The following is a 21904-nucleotide window of genomic DNA, read 5'->3' on the forward strand; positions in this document are numbered from 1 at the left end:
GTCAATCTGTGTCTTAGTTTCGTCTCCTGTAAAATAATCATAGCTAATACATATAAACTGTTTACCTGTACCAGTCATTGTTCATTTAATCCTTACAACAACCCCTAGGAGAAAGAAATGATAATCTCCATTTTATAGATAAAACAACTGAGGCACAGAGAGGTTGAGTGACTTTCCCAAAGTCACACAGCTGGTAAACTGCAGAGCCCAGATTCTAACACAGGTTCCAGAGTACAAGCTCTAACCTCCAGGACTACAGCCTCTCCAAATGAGGATAGAGCTACTCAGGGCTGTTTTGAGGATTGAATGAGATAATGTATGTAAAGCCCAGTACTTGACAAGTGTCTGAGGGGTAGCAGCTGTGGTTGTTGATGGGTTTTCCTTTCTGCTCTGTGAAACCTTCAAGGGTTTTTCTTTGGGCAGAAAAGAGGAGGTTGGAGAAAAGAGGAGGAGGAGGAGGAGGAAAGAGCTAGGGGAGGAAGAGAGCTAGGCGGACCATGAAAAGGGAGAAAAGGGGCAAACAAGACCAGAGGCAGGGGGAGGGGGAGCGCTGAACATTTTGAAAAAAAGGATGTCTAGCCGGCTAGGCCTTGAGGGAACAGCGTGACTGTTTCTCATGTGAAAATCGCTACCCGAGCCCTGCGCACTGAGAGCGCCCACATTCAGTCCGGGAGGCCTCAGACGCCGGCCTGCCTCGGCCGCGCTCGGGCGTGGACCCGCTTCCCGTCCCTCCGGCGGGTCCGCCCCACGCCGGGCGGGGCCTGGCCCGCCCCCTCCGCCGGCCGCCCGAGCGCCCCGGGCCCGAGCCACGCGGTCTCCCGGGCCGGGGCCGCGGCTCGATGGCGACGTGGAGGCGGGACGGCCGGCTGACCGGCAGCCAGCGGCTGCTGTGCGCCGGGCTGGCGGGGGCGCTCAGCCTCAGCGTCACCGCGCCCCTGGAGCTCGCCACCGTGCTGGCCCAGGTCGGCGTCGTGCGAGGCCACGCCCGGGGGCCGTGGGCCACCGGGCGCCGGGTGTGGCGGGCCGAGGGGCCCCGGGCCCTGTGGAAGGGGAACGCGGTGGCGTGCCTGCGCCTCTTCCCCTGCAGCGCCGTGCAGCTCGCCGCCTACCGCAAGTAAGAGCCTGGCCGGCGGGGCCGGGGAGCCGGGAGGCCGACGGTGGGGGGAGTCCGCGGCCTGACGCAGCCCTCCCGCCGGGAGTCGGCCCCGAGAGGGGACAGCCCCCTTCCGGGTCACGTGGGAACGGCTGGGCCAGAAGGCCACCCGCAGTCTCCAGGTTTTTCACGTTCTCTTGGGACTCCTGCCCTGCAAGATGCAGTTTCCCAGCTCTGGCCCAGAGAAGCTTTCAGGGTTGGATGGGGCGAGGAGGTGGAATGGAGTGAAAGGAGGTTTGAGGGAAAGGAATAAAGAGATCTCCAGAGAGATGAATCCTGACCATTCCCCGCTGTCCACCAACTTGGAAACTTCTTTTGGCTGGCTTAGGAAGAGAGAGACCCTTTTGAAGGAAGAGGTGTGTATGACTGTGACCAAAGCCCCAGAAAGTGTTTGGTAATAGGAGAGGGCCCAACCCATTAACACCAAAAGGCTGCAGATTTCTACCCACCCATTCCCCCCAGCCTCAATGAAGCTTGACTTTAGGGTTTAACTGAACTTCCCCTTCCCAAGCTGCCTCCCTGCTCACCTGCCTCATTCTTTGAGCTTTTCCGGACTTCTCTCACGTTAATAGCTGCTCCTTAGGAAAAGATCTAAAGATGTAAATACAGTCTTAAGGCTTCCACCTTGCTCAAAGATATTTGCATGTTAACTGGAAAACAAGCCTAAAAGAATGAAATGGTAGTGATGACATTTCAGGAAGAGGAGATGTTTCTTTATTTGGGGGGGGGATGGTCCTTGTATTCCTCTTTTGGTGGGCACAGTGCCATCTCTGAGGACTGGCCATGGTTCTGAATTAGACAAACAGCCCACTGTGAGGGGAGAGCCAATCTTGACCACATAATTCAGCCTTGGTGGCTAACAAAAGATTTTGTCTTTTGACCCTGTCACTTAGAAGGCAGGGCTAGAAGGCTTACCTGGCAGCTGACAAGCAGAATAGAATCATTCTTATCCCTGAATCCTCCAGGCCAGCACTCATTTGGCTTCTGCCTGGGAATAGAGGTCCCTTCTCTTCCTCTGTGGAGAGACTCTTGGGTAGGGTCATTCATGCACCTCTCTTCCCTCCCCAGCCCACTTGCCCTCAGCAACATCTGGCCCGCAGTCTGTAAACAGTTCTCTCAGTTCTTATGACTCAATTTCTCCATTTCATCCTCTTCTCCACAAAGCAGTAGTAGATCTTCCTCCGGATAGGATAGAATGTGTACAGAGGGGTGGGGGCAGAACTTCGAAGGCTGATTTAAGTATCATGGCTTTTCTGCTAATCATCTGGTACATAGACATCATTACAATTTTACAACTCCTGCCTCTTGCACTGTTTAATGTCCATCGAACAGGAAATGCTTATTTTACAGATGCAGAATTAGGCCCAGACTGGTCACACCACTCATCAGTGATAGAGCTGAACTCTACCACCTGGCCTTTTGACTCCAAATCTCATGCTCTATCACATCATGCTATCTTTCTCTCTGCATTCATTTAACATTAATTTAGTTAGGCTATGTTAAGTCCCTACTGTGTGCATGATGCTAGAGAGGATACAAGGATGAAAGGGGCACAGTCCCTATGCCCCAGGAGTTTACAGAGTTGTAAGAGAATAAGACTAGTGTTCATAACTATAACACACGAGGTAGCATGCGATTGCCATAAAGTGCTCTAGAAATTTACACTTCTGATGAGGGATAAGGAGGAGAAGGTATGAAGACTTCACAGAGGAGAAAACATTTGAGTTCAGCCTTGGGAGAATGAGTAGGAGTTTGCTGGGAAAAGATGGGGAGAAAGATAATGCAGGAGGTGGGAAGGCAAGCAGCATGACTGGAAATTTGGCCCGAAAACCAGGTTGGAATGAAATCTTGGAAGGCTGGATTAAGGAGTTTGGACTTCGCTTGGTATGGTAGGGTAGTTGTGGGAAGTTTTTTTGAGGGGGAATGAGTGCTGTGATTAAAGCAATTCAACAGGAATTATCACACAGTGGCAGGGTAAGACAACTAGAGAGGAGGAGGACTGGTAGTGACAGGACGAGTTAGGAACCTGTCGCACTAGTCCACTTGGCAGCTCAGGGCACCTGCAATAGGCTGGTGACAGGGGAAAGAGAGAAGGGATGTGTGGGAGAGAAAGAACAGAGACTTACCTGAGCTAGGTTTGCTAATTTTTTTTTCCTGCAACATTAGTTTCTTTCTGGAAACTAAAAGGAAGTATTTCAGTGAATAGCAAGGCATAGTTAGAAAGCAAAGTGGTTGATTAATCATGATGTCATCCCTCCTACATAAACATGATGCTCTTGCTTCATCATTATACTGATTCATTTCTACTCTTTCCTGACCATGAATTTGCAAAACAATTGGTTGGGTGCAATGGTATACAGCCTATGATTAGGGGTTTGAACAAAGCATAAATATCCAGAATGTTCAGGGAATTGAGTGGTTAAATGACTTGTCCAAAAATACAATTAATGGCAGAGCTAGAACTTCTTCTGGCTCCTTAGTCCAGGGCTCTGTCCACTATCTGCTTATGTGGATTTATGATCAGAAGATTCCACTCAGTAGAGTTTATTTGGAGCTAAGTTCTCATAATAAATAACAGTGAACACAGTAGATGACTTTCAAATGCATCAAGTAGAAGACACTCTCCCCCCAAAACTGTACTCTGCAACTGCTTATCATCCGTGTAAACATTGGTTTGGGTCCCTGCAGCTCTGAAATTGTCCATAACCAACATCATTTTCTTATTGTATACGCACTTCATGAGCTTGTGCTTGGCTGCATTGGCTGCTAACCTGAGTTAGGTGGAAGTGTTGGCAATTCTAATTACATCCAGGGTATGTGTAATATCTGTGCTGGCTGAAAGGAAGGGGTTAATGCAATTCACCAGCTTATCCAGTCTCGCTGGCAAAAGCTTCTGTGCATGTATTTGCAGGGGTGGGAGGAAGAGCAGAAATGAGAACACTGCTGCCCCAGCCAATCAGACAAGAGTTTGAGATGTAAGGACCAGGATGACGTCATTGGTGGCCTATCAGGGTTGCCTGACTTGACTCTGTGATTCTAAGCAGAAAAATTGGTGGTCCTTGTCTCCGTATCAGATGGTAGGAGCCTGAGAAAAAAAAGAATTTCCTTTGGTTCTTTTTAATTTTGTATATTTGATAGTAAGACCCTACTTTATAAGACAAACTGTTACAAGATAGGGTTCCTCTTCCTGGTTCATCAAGTCATTTAGTGAACTAAGGGCCTATTTCCTCTCCAGTTGCCACTATCAGTCATTTCCTTATCAGGACTGTTGAACTCTCTCATGCTCTATGCTGAGGGCTACCACAAGGTCTGGCACATTGTAGCTATTCAATAAATCCGTAATGAATTAGCTATGCCCTAGAAGTGGTCAAGTGGGATGGAGAATAAGGGTGGGGCAATAAGAATAAATAGTGTTTGTTTTGGCATTTCAAACTCCACCTTCTAGGTTGTTCTAGGTTGTTCGAGCTTGCTGCAGACCACCCCTCCAGTCAAGCATTTCCACTTCCCCTCCTAAGGTTCCCCTCCGACTTGACTGGCCAGGGGAGAGAGAAAGAAGGAACAAGGAAGTGTGCAAGACAGTAAAACTGAGGCAAATAGGCCATTGGTGAATGGCAGCTTTGCTTACCTGCATCTTTTAAAGTAGCTGGTTAACTCAAATGACTGTTTGAGTTGATGCAGTTAAGATAGGCTGACAAAATGAAGTGAAGACTCCTACAGATTTTTTAAAATCAATGAGTATTTACTTGGGAGCAGAAGAGCTGTTCTGGAATCCCTTAAATGGTTTCACCTGAATGCCCACTTATTTCTCATGCGGAGGGCTCTTGCCTACTGACAAGTGAAGGAAAAGGAAATGCCCTCTTCACTGGAGATTTGAAAGCCAGTGGGGATGCTCGCATTCTTAAAAAGATGAAATGCTTTTATTTTAGCCTAGCTCTCTTTATTTACCTTTCTCTAAACCTCTCCCTCTCTCCCTATCCCCACTCTCGGGCAGAAAATACTATTATTTTTCCTGGTTTTCAAGCCCTTTTGGATTTTGTCCTCATCAGCAAGAAGGAATACAATTCCTTTGCTTCCTGGCCAGGGAATGTGCGCTGCCATGTAAAATTCCCCTTATAACGATTTCTGAAGTAGGCCCTTGGGACCAGCAATGCCCAGCTTCCAAAAAGAGGGATTGTAACAGAGTGTCTTTCTGTTTTGCTTTTGCAAAGGTCCACCTAAAGCCATTTGTGTGTGTGCAATTGTAAAACTACAGAGAAATACAAAGGATAGTCTGGCGAATGCTCTCACACCCACCATCTACAATGTGACAGCATAAAAGGTAGCATAAAAGATACTTCAAGAAATAAAGTATTACAGATAAAGCTGAAGTCCTCTTTATTCTCATTCCAAGTACCATCTGCCCTCCACTTTTCCAGAGGTTATTTTTATATATCTGTATGTGTATCCATACCTAGCCATGAAAAATATAAATTGTTGTTATATGGGTGTGTTTCTAAATTAAATAGATGATTTTTATACACTAGAGATCACTCTACAGCTTTTTTCATTCAAGATTATGCTTTTATGATTTATCCCTGTGGAGACAAAATTCTAAGCTCATTCATTGAGTATCTATTTTAAATATTATCCATTATATGACGATACCATGATTTATCCATTCCCCTACCAATGAAAATTTAGGTTGTTTGAGCTTTTCACACTTACAAACAATGCCGTATGTGTCCTCATATGTACATATGCAAGAGTTTCTCTAGAGCAGGCGTCCTCAAACTATGGCCCGCGGGCCACGGGTGTTTTTGCCCATTTGTTTTTTTACTTCAAAATAAGATGTGTGCAATGTGCATAGAAATTTGTTCATAGTTTTTTTTAAACCATAGTCCGGCCCTCCAATGGTCTGAGGGACAGTGAACTGGCCCCGTTTAAAAAGCTTGAGGACCCCTGTTCTAGAGGGTACACCTAGAAATGGAATTGCTGGGGTAAAGGTGGGTGTTTTTCCATTTCCAGATACTGTGAAGTGGCCACACCAATATACATTTCTCCCAGTGGTCGGTGAGAGTTCCTGTTTCCATACGTCCTCAACATCACTTGATATTATCAGACTTTTTAATCTTTGCCAATCTGCTGGGTGAGAAATGTTATCTTGTTATTTGTTTTTATTTGTCATTTCTCTGATAACTAGTAAGGCAAAGCAGTCTCTTATAATTATTCAATATATTTTTTAAATTCAATTACTGTGATGCTCAAAAATCATCATTTCAAGAAATTTCATTCCTTTTAAGTTTCAACAGAAGCAAAAGAGTGCATTCTAGTTTGGTATTTACCAAGTACTTCTGTGCCTTTACATCCCACAGGCAAGCCAGGGTTGACAGTTATGAAAATAAAAGGGGAAAATGCTTAATGTGAAGTGGGCAAAAAAAAAAAGAAGAGGAAGAAGGTTGGGCATCTCTTCCTAACAGCTAACTAGCATTTTACAAATAAAGAACTTAAAATGTGCTATTCATTAATGCTAATACAGTACTACAGTAACTTTTTGCTTTGTAAAGCACTTCCAAATGCTAGATTCTGCAAGAAGTAGTATAAAGCACTCTAGCATAATCCATCGCTGATTCCTTTGGGCTTTTCCCTTATTTTCTCCCAGGTTTGTTGTGCTGTTCACGGACGACCTGGGCCATATTTCCCAGTGGAGCTCCATCATGGCTGGGAGTCTCTCAGGCATGGTCTCCACCATCGTGACATATCCTACAGACCTCATCAAAACCCGGTTGACTGTACAGAACATGCTGGAACCATCTTACAAGGGGCTTCTCCATGCTTTTTCCACTATTTATCGACAGGAAGGGTTCCTGGCCCTTTATCGAGGGGTTTCCCTCACTGTCTTAGGTAAGATGGAAATTTCACCTTGTCCAAGAAAAGGCTGTGTTCTTTGACATATAAGAATGTATTATATACATTTGTGACCCCTTAAATCAGTTTTACTGATGTCAAGGTTGTGTGGATTCGACCCATATAAAGCCAGTTAGCTTCATTCTATTCCATAGCCCCATATACCCCACTCCTAAACTTTGGCCAGTCACAACCTGGGAAGGGGAGTAGGATAGAAGTGGAGGTGGCTCAGCAAACTGGGAGGGTTGTAATCCTAAACTCTCCCCACATGATGCAAAATGACTCTTTAATGTACATACCTACATGTTATGAGGACTGCAGCTAGGGTAGCAACTGTATCTTCTGTGGTCCTTGTAACTTTTGCCAGAGCTACACACATACAGGCCCGATTGCCAAATTCAGTAGACTTTCGCCCTTTATCTGACCTTTGTTGTAGCATGTGATAAGATTGATCACCCCTTCCTCTGGAAACTGGACTTCTATTAATAGGACTCCCCCCAAGTCCTGGGTATCTTCCTATTTCTCTGACAGCTCTTTCTTTCTTTTTTTTTTTTTTTTAAGAAATTTCTTTTTATGGTCATGACATTTTCAGTTTTCTGTAACGAATCCTATCACAAGAATAGTAAAAGCAGAACATAAGGTCAAATAATTGCTACTCCTGTAGACTCTCACACAGAAAACCATTCTCAAATAGACAATGAGGGTCATAAGAAAGCACATGAATGCTACACAGGTGGGACCACTGACCTCTTTGAAACAAAAAGAAATCACTTGTTGAGTTCAGAGGTGATGGAGGTTGAAACCCTTTAGCCACAAACAACATGAAGTGTGTCTGACAGCTTTCTTATCTGACTTACCTTATCCTGTCATCTGACACTGCCAGACCCCACGTATTTCTCCCTCGAACCCCAGACTCCTTCTGGGCTTTCTTTTTACCCTCCACTTTAGCTTGCTTCTCACCCTCCATATCCTCCCTAAGTGGCTCATCTATGCTAGTGGCTTGAACAAGTATCAACATACTCTGTGGGCTGGGCACAGTAGCTTGTATCTGTAATCCCAGCACTTTGGGAGGCTGAAGTAGAAGGATCACTGGAGCCTAGGAGTTCAAGACCAGCCTGGGCAACATAATGAGACCTGTCTCTACAAAGAAATTTTTTAAAATTAGCTGGGCATAGTAGCTTGCACCTGTAGTCCCAGCTACTCGGAGCTGAGACAGGAGGATCGTCTGGGCCCAGGAGTTCAAGCCTGCAGTGAGCTATGATCACACCATGGCACTCCAGCCTGGGCAACAAAGTGAGACCCTGTCTCAAGGAAGAAAAGAAAGAATGCCTGTCTTTTAGAGAAAGGTGCTAAATTATTTGTGGATAGAATGATATCTGAGATTGGCTCCAAAATAAATGGGAGAAATTATATACTCTGTGACTCCCAATCTCTACCTCTTTAATAACAATGAGTAACATTTGGGGGGCAGTGCTTACTATGTGCTGGGTACTATGCTAACTGCTTTGTGTGCAGTTTCTCATTCAAGCCTTATTTTAAAGATGACGAAATAGATGCTTAACCACTTCGGTACGAGCGTCGACTATGGTTGATAGCCACAGATGAACGTGCACAGCCGAGCGTCGACTGTAGTCTATAATTTTGAATTGACTTTTCTAATTTTTCATTTCTCAAAATAAAATTGTGAACATTTAAAAATAACATAATAAAAACATATATGTATATGTTACCTATTCTAATTTACAAGTAAAGCTGCCTGTAAAGTAAAACAAGCTTTCAGTGCTTTAAAGCTTTCCTCATCACACAAGAGCAAAACGGATTCATGAGTGCCAGCTGTGGGCAAGGTTTCGTGGCTGGTGAGTGCCGTACCGAAGTGGTTAAGGAAGCTAAGTGACTTGCCCAAGTTCACATAGATAGAAAGTGGAAGAACCTAGCAATGTAACTCCAGAGCCCTCTCCTAGCCACTGGCTTATACCAATTCCCAATGGCAGTATGAGTACCTGCTGTTGGACACCTTCACCTCGATGCATCAAATTCAAGACTAACCTCAGTGTCCTTATTAATCTCAAATCAGCTCTTCTTCCTGTGTCCCCTAACAAATGAGACTACCTTCCTTTCACCCAGTGGCCCAAGCCAGAAAAAAACTAGGAATTACTTCATCTCTTCCACTAACCCCATTACCACTTCAGTCACCAAGTCCTGCCAGTTTGGCCTCTTTTCACTCTCAGGCCTAGCTCATGCCCTCATCATGTTTCCCGCAGACTCAGGTTCCTACCTGCTCCCAGTCTTGGGTCACTCCTGCCCTGGTCTGCCCTGTACACTGCTGCCAGGCTGAGGTGATCTTTCCACATGCAATTTGATTATTTCGCTACCTTCATTTCACTACCCTCTTTAAAAGCTTGCTGTGACTCCTGAGCTACAGAGGAAAGTCCAAATTCCTTATAACGTTCCAGTTCCTTCAGACCCGGTCCCTGCCAGTCTGGCCTACCTCATCTCCTGCCATGACTGCACCTGCACTCATGCTCCAGCCACACAGAAAAACTTGTGTTTCCTGGGAATACCACTCCCATTGTACATGCTGTTCCCTCTGCCTGGACTGCCTTTCCACTCTCGCAATGTCTGATGAACTCCTACTCATTCCTCAAAACCCAGTTTAAAAGTTCTCTCTTCTGTCAAGTCCTTCCTAATGCCCTCAGGCAAAATTAATATCTCTGATCCTTATGCATCGAAGGCATTTTGTATAGCCTACTGCTATGGCACGTATCAGGGGTGCTATCCTTAGCTTTCTCTGGCTGTCTCCTCCCCCAGATGTGAGCATCTCCACGAATTAGCCTGCTCCTCTGTGTATTCCCAGCACCTGGCATAGGGCTCAGCACTTAGCCTAAGCTCCCCAGATGTTTCCTGAATGAAGGAAATTGTGAGGTTGGTGAGTTATTTTTAATATCTTTATTAAATAAACATATTAAAATGTAATAATATTACATTTTAAAGCAACCCTAAAGATAAGCAACCCTCCTTGTGTTCTTTCCTCTTTTAAATCTCATTTTGAGGAAGAAATTTAGTCCGTCTATAAACTGAAGGTGGCTCCCAATGTTTCTGGAAGTTTGTGAAAGTGCCACATACTGTATCACTTGCCCACCATCTTAGTTCCTAGAAAAGTGAGGATGCCATTCAGTAGGGTGCCCACTGGGCCCTGATATGACCACATCATTCCAAAAGCTGAAGTCAAGTGACTTCCCTCACCACTGAGAGTCTCTCTCACTGTCCAGTTATTTTATTTTATTTTTTTTTTTTGAGACAGAGTCTCACTTTGTTGTCCAGGCTAGAGTGAGTGCCGTGGCATCAGCCTAGCTCACAACAACCTCAAACTCCTGGGCTCAAGCAATCCTTCTGCCTCAGCCTCCCAAGTAGCTGGGACTACAGGCATGCGCCACCATGCCCGGCTAATTTTTTCTATATGTATTAGTTGGCCAATTAATTTCTTTCTATTTATAGTAGAGATGGGGTCTTGCTCTTGCTCAGGTTGGTTTCAAACTCCTGAGCTCAAATGATCCCCCTGCCTCGGCCACCCAGAGAACTAGGATTACAGGCGTGAGCCACCGTGCCCTGCCTCACTGTCCAGTTTTCACGGAACGTTTCTTTCTCAGCTAGAGACCAGTCCCTCCTAACTTCTAAAACTTGGTTAGGTGCCACCCACTAACATTTTATTTATGAGACTGATTTTTTTTCCAATTTTTTTTTAAATTTCAAATATCCAGAGAACTTTAAGGAAATGTAGAATTAAACACCCATATATCCACCATGTAGATGCTACAATTAGCATTTCGCTTTAGCATATATTTATCTATGTATCCATCCTTCTAGCCATTCATCGGTCCATATTTTTTGATATCAGTGTAAGTTGTGAACATTGGTACACTTCACCCCTAAACCCTGCAACATGTGTAGCATTAACACATCAACTGCCATGTGAGCTGTATTTAACTCAGGCTAGTTTTGAGCCTTGGGCCTCATGAAGCAAAACCTTGCAATTGGTTTGTGAAAATCTTGTTGATTTTCTTATTGTTACAATTAATATTGACAATTCTAAAAATGTGGATTGCATTGCATATAACTCAGGCACAGAAAACAATAAAAAGTAACAAATTATAAAAGATCGTTTTATTTTAATAAAACACCGTGGCCCCAGGGAAAGAAAAATTTTTTTCTAGTGTGGCAGTCAATGTGTTAACTAGAGTTCAATATTTATTTATGGTTCTTTTTTTTTATTTGGGCATATTATGGGGGTATAGATTTTAAGGTTTCAATAAATGCCCTTTCCCCCCTCCCCCTACAAGTCTGAGTCTCCAGCATGACCATCCCCCAGATGGTGCACATCTCACTCATTATGTATGTATATACCCGCCCCCCTCCCCCCTCCCACCTGCCCAATACCCTATTACTGTAGTACCTATGTGACCACTTAGGTGCTACTCAGTTAATACCAGTTTGCTGTTAATACCAGTTTGCTGGTGAGTATATGTGGTGCTTGTTTTTCCATTCTTGGGATACTTCACTTAGTAGTATGGGTTCCAGCTCTAACCAGGAAAATATAAGATGTGCTATATCACCATTGTTTCTTAGAGCTGAATAGTACTCCATGGTATACATATACCACATTTTATTAATCCATTCTTGGATTGATGGGCACTTGGGCTGTTTCCACAGCCTTGCAATTATGAATTGTGCTGCTATAAACATTCGAGTGCTATGGTTCTTTTTTTAAGTAAAATTTACATAAAGGGGACGAACCTGTAGTGAACCATTTGGTGCATTTTGCCCAATGACACAACATCTACCAAAATATAGCCCATTATCATAACTGGAGAAAGTGCCCTCATGCTCCTTGGGTGGGAATGATTTTAGCAAGCCCAGAGCCCCTCCTGTTTACTCTCCCTACTGGCATTTATGTTCTCCAGCCAGTGTTTTCCCAACAACATCAGCAGCCTCTTCCTGGCCTTGTTTTGCAGGTGCTCTCCCATTCTCTGCTGGCTCCCTTCTTGTTTACATGAACCTGGAGAAAATCTGGAATGGACCCCGGGATCGGTTCTCTCTCCTGCAGAACTTTGCCAATGTCTGTCTGGCTGCTGCGGTGACCCAAACCCTCTCCTTTCCCTTTGACACCGTGAAGAGAAAGATGCAGGTGAGGAGTTAGGGGTAGGGGGATGCCTTGAAGTGTTTGTGGGTGGGTAACAGCAGCAAGGAACACTGACCCCGAGTGACGCCAGGCTTCCAAGGAGCTTGTGACTGCTCATACGAATACTGTGCAAACCCCCACTCCATGGCATTTGTGCTGCTAACCACAGAGCTGTTGGCTCGAGCCCAAGCCACCCCCTCATTCCCATACTCTGTTTTCGTCTTTTATGATGTCTCCAGATGAGGTCCCGTTTTCATTCCCATCTTCCTGGCTATATCACTTGTGGAGCTTCTTCCTCCCAGACAGCAGGGAGTAGAACGTAGCATGCAGCCTGCTAGCTCTCCCTCTCCTTGCTGCTTCCCCTGCAAGGACTTGCACAGCACTCTTGCTCTCCTCACTGTGCCTTACCTCAGTGAAACAGACCGGAGGGGATTAAAATGAGCTGGGAACTAAAGCTAACAAGGGTCCAGTAGTCCCTGACTCCCTCACTGAGGAAGGAACTGCATTTAAAATGGAGCGGATGGGCATGATAGCTCATGCCTGTAGTCCCAGCTACTCGGGAGGCTGAGGCAGGAGGATCACTTGAGCCCAGGAATTCATGACCAGCCTGAGCAACATAGCGAGATCCTGTCTTTACAAAAATGTAACAATTTAATGTTTTTTAATTAAATAGGGCTGTGTTTTAGTGGAATTAGCCATGCATTTTCCTAATTGTTACCTGGGAAATCTCACATTTTCTCCACAACCACAGAGGCAAAAGCCTAGAATCAGATGTTCCAAAATGAGTAGAATTAGCCTAGAATAAGCCAATTGTGATAAAAGAAAAACTGGTTGAAATAAGGTTGGAGATTACAGCCACATCTGTACAGTGGGGGCAGGCTCAGAATCCAAAGAGGCTTTGCATCTTCCCTTAACCCTGCTCATGCCCTTAAAATTCCACTTCCACAGGCTTGCCTGCCTCCCTGGCCTCTTTGGGGCAAACCCTGATTTATACAACCAATATATTCCTGAAGAGCTGTATGGAAATGAACTTGGAGTCAGTTGAATCCAATTTTAAATGATCAGTCCCAGCTGAGTCTGTTTTTCCCGTTACTCTCCTTGTACCTCTGCTTACTTGATGCCCCCCCCAACTTCCACTTCCCCTCCATAGCATTCTTGGCTGTTATCTCAGCACTAAAAAGCCTGAAAGTACTTGTCAAAGCTGCCTGTCAGACCAAATACACACTGGCAACTACACTCTGCCCCTCCAGCCTGTGGAAGTTTTCATCTGTCTGGCTCATGTTCCTTACCTGTCCTTGTCCAAACAGATAAATAATTATCAAGTTATTGTAATGGTAGTGTAGGTGCAAATTTTAGAGCCTGCTTATTAGCACATGCTTATTCATTTAAAAAAAACACTATTTCTAATTTTAAAAGTAATGTACATATACTTAAAAATGGTTAAAGTGGTTCATTTTATGTTATATATGTTTAACCACAATAAAAAGTAATGCAGGCCAGGTGCAGTGGCTCACGCCTGTAATCCTAGCACTCTGGGAGGCCGAGGAGGGAGGATCGCTGAAGATCAGGAGTTTGAAACCAGCCTGAGCAAGAGCAAGACCCCGTCTCTACTAAAAACAGAAAGAAATTAATTGGCCAACCAAAAATATATAGAAAAAATTATCTGGACATGGTGATACATGCCTGTAGTCCCAGCTACTCAGGAGGCTGAGGCAGAAAGATCCCTTGAGCCCAGGAGTTTGAGGTTGCTGTGAACTAGGCTGATGCCACAGCACTCTAGCCTGGGCAACAGAGTGAGATTCTGTCTCAAAAAAAAAGAGAAAAAGTAATGCACACAGGTTGTAGAAAATTTGGGAGATACAGGAAAGTACAAAAAACCCTGATAAATTACCCACAAGCCCAATACCCATGGATTATAAAGATTAATAGTTTTTCTTCTATATATATTCATATATGTATGTAAATATAAATATATATAAACATGTATATACATAAGGTTATTTCATTTTACAAAATTGTTTTCACATTGTATATAAAAGTTAGTCTCTTGCTTTTTATTTTTTTTATTTTTTTATTTTTATTTTTATTTTTTTTGAGACAGAGTCTCGCTTGTTGCCCAGGCTAGAGTGAGTGCCATGGCGTCAGCCTAGCTCACAGCAACCTCAAACTCCTGGGCTCAAGCAATCCTGCTGCCTCAGCCTCCCGAGTAGCTGGGACTACAGGCATGCCCGGCTAATTTTATATATATATTAGTTGGCCAATTAATTTCTTTCTATTTATAGTAGAGACGGGTCTCGCTCTTGCTCAGGCTGGTTTCGAACTCCTGACCTCGAGCAATCCGCCCGCCTCAGCCTCCCAGAGTGCTAGGATTACAGGCGTCAGCCACCGCGCCCGGCTTGCTTTTTAAATTTATTATATAAAGAGTATTGCTCCAGGCCATTAAGTATTTAATTATCAAATAATATTCCACCATATGGAATTGCAAGAAATATCTAACAGTTTCTTGGGTTTTTGTTTTTTAGTATTTAGGCAGTTTCTAATTCTTTTTTTTTTTTTTTTTTTTTGAGACAGAGTCTCACTTTGTTGCCCAGGCTAGAGTGAGTGCCATGGTGTCAGCCTAGCTCACAGCAACCTCAAACTCCTGCGCTCAAGCAATCCTGCTGCCTCAGCCTCCCAAGTAGCTGGGACTACAGTCATGTGCCACCATGCCCGGCTAATTTTTTCTATATGTATTAGTTGGCCAATTAATTTCTTTCTATTTATAGTAGAGACGGGGGTCTCGCTCTTGCTCAGGCTGGTTTCGAACTCCTGACCTCGAGCAATCCACCCGCCTCGACCTCCCAGAGTGCTAGGATTACAGGCGTGAGCCACTGCGCCAGGCCCAGTTTCTAATTCTTAAGTATAATAACATTGTAATGAAAACACTTGTATTTTTTCACATCTATGATGATACCCTTAGACTATATTTCTAGAAATCAACTTACAGGTCACAAGATAATGAATAATTCTAAGGTTCTTCATGAATTTGCACTCCAAAAAGGTTGTTAAGTTTACACTTGCACTGGCAGTCAGGGAGAGTGGTTCATCTTCTAAACTTTCGTCAACATTAATTATTGTCACTTTTTAAACCATTGTAGACCTGATAGCTGGAAAATGGTATCATGTTGCTTTGATTTGCACTTTATTAATATTGATTATAAACAAAAAAATAAAAATAAAATAAAATGGAGCGGATGGGCTTGGTAGCTCATGCCTGTAGTCCCAGTTACTCGGGAGGCTGAGGCAGGAGGATCACCTGAGCCCAGGAGTTCACAACCAGCCTGAGCAACATATATTATATATTAATCCTTCGTCATACATTGCATATATATATTTTTCCCAGTTGTTGGTTTTTTTTGTTTGGTTTTTTTTTTTTGTTTTTTTGTTTGTTTTTGAGACAGAGTCTCACTCTGTTGCCCAGGCTAGAGTGTTGTGGCGTCAGCCTAGCTCGCAGCAACCTCACACTCCTGGGCTCAAGCGATCCTCCTGCCTCAGCCTCCTAAGTATCTGGGACTACAGTTGTGTGCCACCATGCCTGGCTGATTTTTTCTACATATTTTTAGTTGTCTGGCTAATTTCTTCCTACTTTTAGTAGAGACGGGATCTCACTCTTGCTCAGGCTGGTCTCAAACTCCTGACCTTGAGCGATCTTCCCTCCTCGGCCTCCCAGAGTGCTAGGATTACAGCCGTGAGCCACCATGCCCAGCCTATTCCATCTTTTATTTAGGGACATAATATATCTCTTCTTTACTTTCAGTCTTCTTTCTTTAGGTGGAACCATAGGAAACTGGCAGTGTTCAACCTTTTTGATATTTTCAAACAGCAATTTCCTATGGTTCAACCCTTAGACAAGTTGCTTTCTTCATAGGATAATTATACTCCTTCTAAAGAAGATAGCTTCTTTATAAAAGAAAAAGAAAAGAAAAGTAAAAGCTAGGGAGAGATGGAATATGAAGGATGTATGATATACTACAAGCTTTTAATTCATTTTTAAAAATCCTGGTACTAAGAATTTCTCTCACTGCCAGGGGCATCTCTCCAGCACTTTCTGCCACCCCTTAATTTAGTGTTCCTTGTGCATAGTTCAAGGTTTGATGAGCTCAGCTTCCTTCCTGTAGCGGGCCTGTCCAAAACTGGGGCCTAGGGCCTAGTGGGTAGGGCTAGTGTGAAAGGTTTTCAGATGAAGTTCAGTGATACTAAACATGGGTCTGGGGGATTTCAGTCTTCTCTATAAATCTTTAGTTTTCCTTTCTCTTCCCGTGTGCTAGAACAATGACCTTCCTCTGGGAGAATCCAGCCAACACTGCATTCTGCACTAAAATAGAATATATCCTCACCACAACAATCTACTATATAAACTATATAAACCAAAGTAAGATATACTAGAAGTCAGTATTTGGGGGTGATTCTGATGATCTTTTTCCTTGTGTAGGAACCTTCTAGATAATGCATACATAGAGCTTTAAGAAGAAACTTTCAAATAAATGCAAAGTCATTATGGTTGTAAAAAAAATCTAAAGAGGTAATTGTGCTGTTTTCACAAAATAGGATCAGCATCTAATTATGAATAACATCATAAGTGTCATCCAAAGATATAGGAAGTGAGTTCTTAGAGTTTCAGTCAAAGCGTTCTTTTGTAGGGGTTAATAACATTCTAATACCTTGTCTACCATATATTAAAAAAAAAATTAACCCCAAGACAGAACTGCAGGCTGCTTTTAACACGTTGATTGCCACACTAGAAAAAAAAATTTTCCCTGGGACCATCATGTTTTATTAAAACAAAATGATCTTTTCTAATTTGTTATTTTTTATTGTTTTCTGTGCGTGAATTATATGCAATGCAATCCACATTTTTAGAATTAAGTTGTCGATATTAAGTGTAACAATAAGAACATTAACAAGTAAAGTTTTCACAAACAAACTGCAGGGTTTTGCTTCATGAGGCCCTGGGCTCATAACTAGCCTGAGTCAAATACAACTCCTATGGCAGTCAATGTGTTAAATAAAAACGTGGCATTGCCTTCTCTGGCCATTAGATGTCGCTGCAGTAAATGGAGAGAGCACTTGAGCACTTTCTGACTATTAGAACCTGAAGCTCAGTGATCTGTCTAGTTAACAACCTCATAATCCCTGCTTGAAATCCATCTTCAGTTTGGTGGATAAAGGATCTAGAAACAACAGGCTAATCCTAAAGTTGTTTTTGTTGTTGTTTTTCCTGCAAAGCACATATTCCAAATTCACCAAGGAGAGAGAGCTTTAATAACAGTCTGCCTCTGCTAGAGCAGGCAGGGTTTGCCAGAAGAATATATAACAAGGTACCTTTGCAGCTCCACCAGGCTGCTCTGACCTGAGCACACTTAATGGTAACATTTGCATTCCATTGGCTTTCCCTGTTGCACTGTCCCTCACGAAGCAAATCGATGGCAGATGTCTGTTGGATAACCAGCTGGACAGGGAATTTTTCTCAACCCTCACACTGACTAGCCCCTTTGTCTCGATGTCTCGTTCTCTTAATATGCTTTTCTCCAGACACACACACACACACACTGCGTGTTTAATGGCACATCAGGTTGGAACTCTTGGAACATTAATGACAATAATCAGAAGTCTTGTTTAACCAGCTGAGCCCTTCCTTCATCATGCTTACACTCCTTTTATTTCTTTTTTTTTTTTTCTTGCCTTGGCTCCTGGCTGGCATGCTAGAGTATGGAGAGGTAAATAAATTATGCATGTGCATGTTTTGATAGAATGGTTTCCGGTGGGAAGGGGGGTGGGTGAGCCCTGTGCACACATGGAATGAGGTGCCCCCCCACCTGGTATGCTTTCATGGATCCCCAAGACCACCCTGCCTGAAATCCCTTCTTCACACTTCAGTGCATTTTAGCTCAAGCTCTTTCAGAGATAACCTGGCCTTTTTGTCTTCATATCTCCCACATCTGGCCCAGGGCCTGGGCCAGAAGAGACTGGCATTACTTAGTGTATTGAGAGAACCAGTAGAAAGGGTAAAATGTTGACAAGCATTAATTGATCTTATTAGTCTCTGGGCCCTTAATAAGGGCCAGGGAGTCCAGAGAACTGTTTTCTCTGGACAGGTTCATGTGGAAGAGAGAGGGAGACAGGCTGGGGAACACTGCCCTCCAAATTCAGGGAGCAGCTGAGAACATGGGAGCCTTGGAACCGGGTAGGTCTTCTGAAAGGATTAGACAGAGGCACAAGCTTGGTCCCCCCACAATTCTGCCTGACACCGCCCCCTGTTGCCCATGTTAGGTGTCTCCATTTCATCAAATATAAAACCAAGTATCAACCTGTTGCTTTATACCCCAGTGGACTTTGACCCCATCACAGCTCACAAGGTAAGCAGGATTGGGCCAGGTCAGCATTTGAACTGAAAGCACATAAGATGAGGGACAAAGGTGGTATCCAAGTGGCCCGCTGACTGAGCAGAATACACATGGTCAGTGAATAAACAGAGGCCCCAGCCTGCTCAAATAGAGATGTCAGGTCTCACCAAGATGCTTAACACCTCAGGTCACCTTTGCTGAATTGGACACAGTCGTTTCATTCATCCCCTCCTGTGGTTTCTCATGCTCAAACCTACATCTTCAGCCCTGACTTCTCTCCCGAGCTCTGGTCCCACATTTCCCACAGCCTGTCAGACATTGCCATTTAGCTATCACACCCCCACTGTCACCTCTAACTTAACATTATCAAACTGACTTCTCCTTCCCCTAACACTTTCATTCCAGAGTTTTCCATTTTGATACCATCACTGCCCCAGTTAACTCTGCTGGAAATATAGAACTTAGCTTTGACTCTTCGCCCTTCCCCTTCACCCAGTCAATGTCAGGCCCAGTTGCTTCTCTTCATTTCTTTTTTTTTATTATTATTTTTTATTTTTTTTGAGACAGTTTCACTCTGTCATCCAGGCTAGAGTGCCAGGGCATCAGCCTAGCTCACAGCAACCACCAGCTCCTGGGCTCAAGCAATCCTTCTGCCTCAGCCTCCCGAGTAGCTGGGACTACAGGCATGTGCCACCATGCCCAGCTAATTTTTTCTATTTTTAGTAGAGACGGACTCTCACTCTTGCTCAGGCTGGTCTCTAGAACTCCTGACCTCAAGAGATCCTCCTGCCTTGGCCTCCCAGAGTACTAGGATTATAGGCATGAGCCATCGCACCTAGCCTGCTTTTTCATTCCTAATGCTCCCACACTGCTCTTGCTTTTGGTCATCGCCCCCCTACCCTAATCTAGGACCTTATCAGCTCATACCTAGGATATTACAGTAATCTTCTAATTGGCCTCCAGGATTAATTCTAAAACTGATCATAAACATTGAACACTAATATGTACCAGGCACTGTGCAAAGTGATTTGTGTTCATTATGTCACTTAATCCCTATGAGGTGGGTATTTTACAGATGTGAAAACTGAGTCACTGAAAAGTTCTGTAGCCTGCAAGTTCACCCATCCAGTAAATGAGCTGGGATGTGAGCCCAGGTAACTTGTCTCCAGGATCAATGCTTATTTCATCCCCCTCCAGCCCAGCCCATGGGCTTCTGCCAGACTAATTTTCTTCAGATCTGCCTGTGTTACGTCCTTGATTGCCCCTAGAGAATAAAGGCTGAGCCCCTTGGCCCAGCACGTTTCCCTTACCAATTTTACCATCCTTGTTGCACAGAGGCCCTTTATATTAGGAGCTACAAAATCAAATGCCTGCAAGAAAAAGAGGACATAGGAAAGCCCAGATAGCATACACTCGCCCCCTAAAGAATAAGCTCTCAAATGCATTCTGAGCCATCGTGGCTTTCTAAAGCATTCTGGAGAGCTTAAAACTTCACTGTGTTCACAAAATGTGATTAGCATCTAAATAGGAATAGCAGAAAGGAATAAAGTGAGTCAGTGGAGGCTGTGGCAAGCTCCTCTTTTCCAAAGGGTGGATGTCATTTAGAAATGTAGGCCCAGTTTTCAAGAGAGCCTAAAATCAGATTTTTATTAAAAAAAATTTGTGTAATTTATGTAATAAAAAATTTTTATTTTCACTGTTCGAAAATAAAAAAATTGTTAACTACTGGCCGGGCTTAACAAAACACACTTTTTAATGACCTTTGCTCTATTTAAGCCTTCCATTTCATCAGGATGATCTTCTTAGCCCTCTTTCCAAAGCCCTGAAGACTAAGTGTATTTCACATTCCAGCGTCCAGCGTCTCCTTTGTTCACGCAGTTACCCTTGCCTGGAACATCTATCCGCATCTCCTTAACAGTTCAGCTGAGGTTTGCCTCAGTGATGGCTGGATCTTATAGCGTAGCACATGATCTGTTGCTTTTGTTTGATAAATGAGTTGGCTTTTCCCACCCCCAAAGCAGTTATCCTATCTTGATGGATAGAGGCAGTTGTTTTGCCTTTGTAGAACCACAATGGGAATGCTCCAGACCACATTGGAGGGGATTCTGTTGCAAGAGAAACTGAGTTAACTAGCAACATGCTCTGTCAATAATTGCAGATGACGTGTTTTCACTGTCCCACCACCCCTACCTCCAAGGGTATAGTTATTTTGTTCCAAGAACTTTGTGGGTGAATAACCCCCTTTAATTGATGCTGTTAGACTGTGTGCCCTCTAATCCAGCCAATTTCTTTTCGGTAGCATTTTTCTCCACATCCCACCTTTTCCCATCTCAACACCATTGCCCTGCTGTCTGTTTCTTATCAAAGCCACCCCCTGAAGTCTTCTCTCACCTCCCCAAACAGAAGGAGTCTCCCCCTTCTGAATGTCCATAGCTCACTCTTGCTATACCTCTCTCGTGGCCCATGCCATGTACTTCCTTATATTATAATCTTTTGTATCCCTTTTGCCCCCCCCCCAGATTGCAAGCTCTTTGCATATGGGAAGTTGTTGGCCTATAAAATAGACATAAGATTTCAGGAGTTTTGCAGGTCTTTGCCCTGAAGGAATATGTGAATGTGTTAGTTCACTGATCAAAAGCTGCCTCACCTCAGGAGGGCATCTCAGGAGGGCATCTCACTGGCCAAGTAGTGATTTGCTGTCTCAGACCTGAAGGCTGTTTGCACCTCTGTAGGACAAGGCTCGGTGTGTGATCACACTGGTTGAGAACTGATCAAAGAATGTCCGCCTGACAGACACCTGCAGCTAGAGACAATTGGCCTAAGGGACAGCTCCTGCTTCACTCCTGACTAGTTGTCTCAATCAACAAGAAACTGGATAAAGAAATATAGAGCTTCTGTATTTCTGTTTAGCCTTTCTGCTAAGTGATAATTTTATATTAGGACTTAGAAGTTTATCTTACAACGATTTTGTAATTGTTTGCTCACGTAGATAGAGTTAATTAAGGGATCTCTAGAAGCTTTTGGGGAGACCTAAAACCTAAACGAATAACCTGTTATTATATAAATCTGTTACCACCGGCAACTAATCACTATACCAATAAATACTGTTGTGGGCCTTCACTTGAGGCTTCACAGCTCATGGGAATGCTGGAGGACCACCACTTGACTCCCCCATCTTTAAAACTATACTTTTGTGTCTGTGTGTCTTTATTATTTCTCTATTCTCTATTATTTCTGTATCTCTTGCGACGACCCTGCCAAGGGACCTGATTTTGCTGGGAGCATAGCTAACTCCCCGCAGGAAGTATG

The 21904-nt window shown here is 43.8% G+C and overlaps 1 protein-coding gene across 2 annotated transcripts in view; it reads left to right on the forward strand.

Moving 5' to 3' along the window:
• Positions 1-774: 774 nt before the first annotated feature.
• The window catches only part of SLC25A43 (solute carrier family 25 member 43), a 37594-nt gene continuing 16464 nt past the window's right edge, over positions 775-21904 (forward strand). For both annotated transcript variants that reach the window (XM_075999147.1, XM_012739357.2), the window contains exons 1-3: positions 775-1114; positions 6792-7033; positions 12046-12218. In XM_075999147.1, coding sequence (XP_075855262.1) covers positions 840-1114; positions 6792-7033; positions 12046-12218 — 690 coding nt within the window. In that variant the 5' untranslated portion in view covers positions 775-839. The remainder of the gene's footprint in view (positions 1115-6791; positions 7034-12045; positions 12219-21904) is intronic.

This window comes from Microcebus murinus, chromosome X (genome assembly GCF_040939455.1).
Source record: "Microcebus murinus isolate Inina chromosome X, M.murinus_Inina_mat1.0, whole genome shotgun sequence".
Taxonomy (NCBI): Eukaryota; Metazoa; Chordata; class Mammalia; order Primates; family Cheirogaleidae; genus Microcebus; species Microcebus murinus.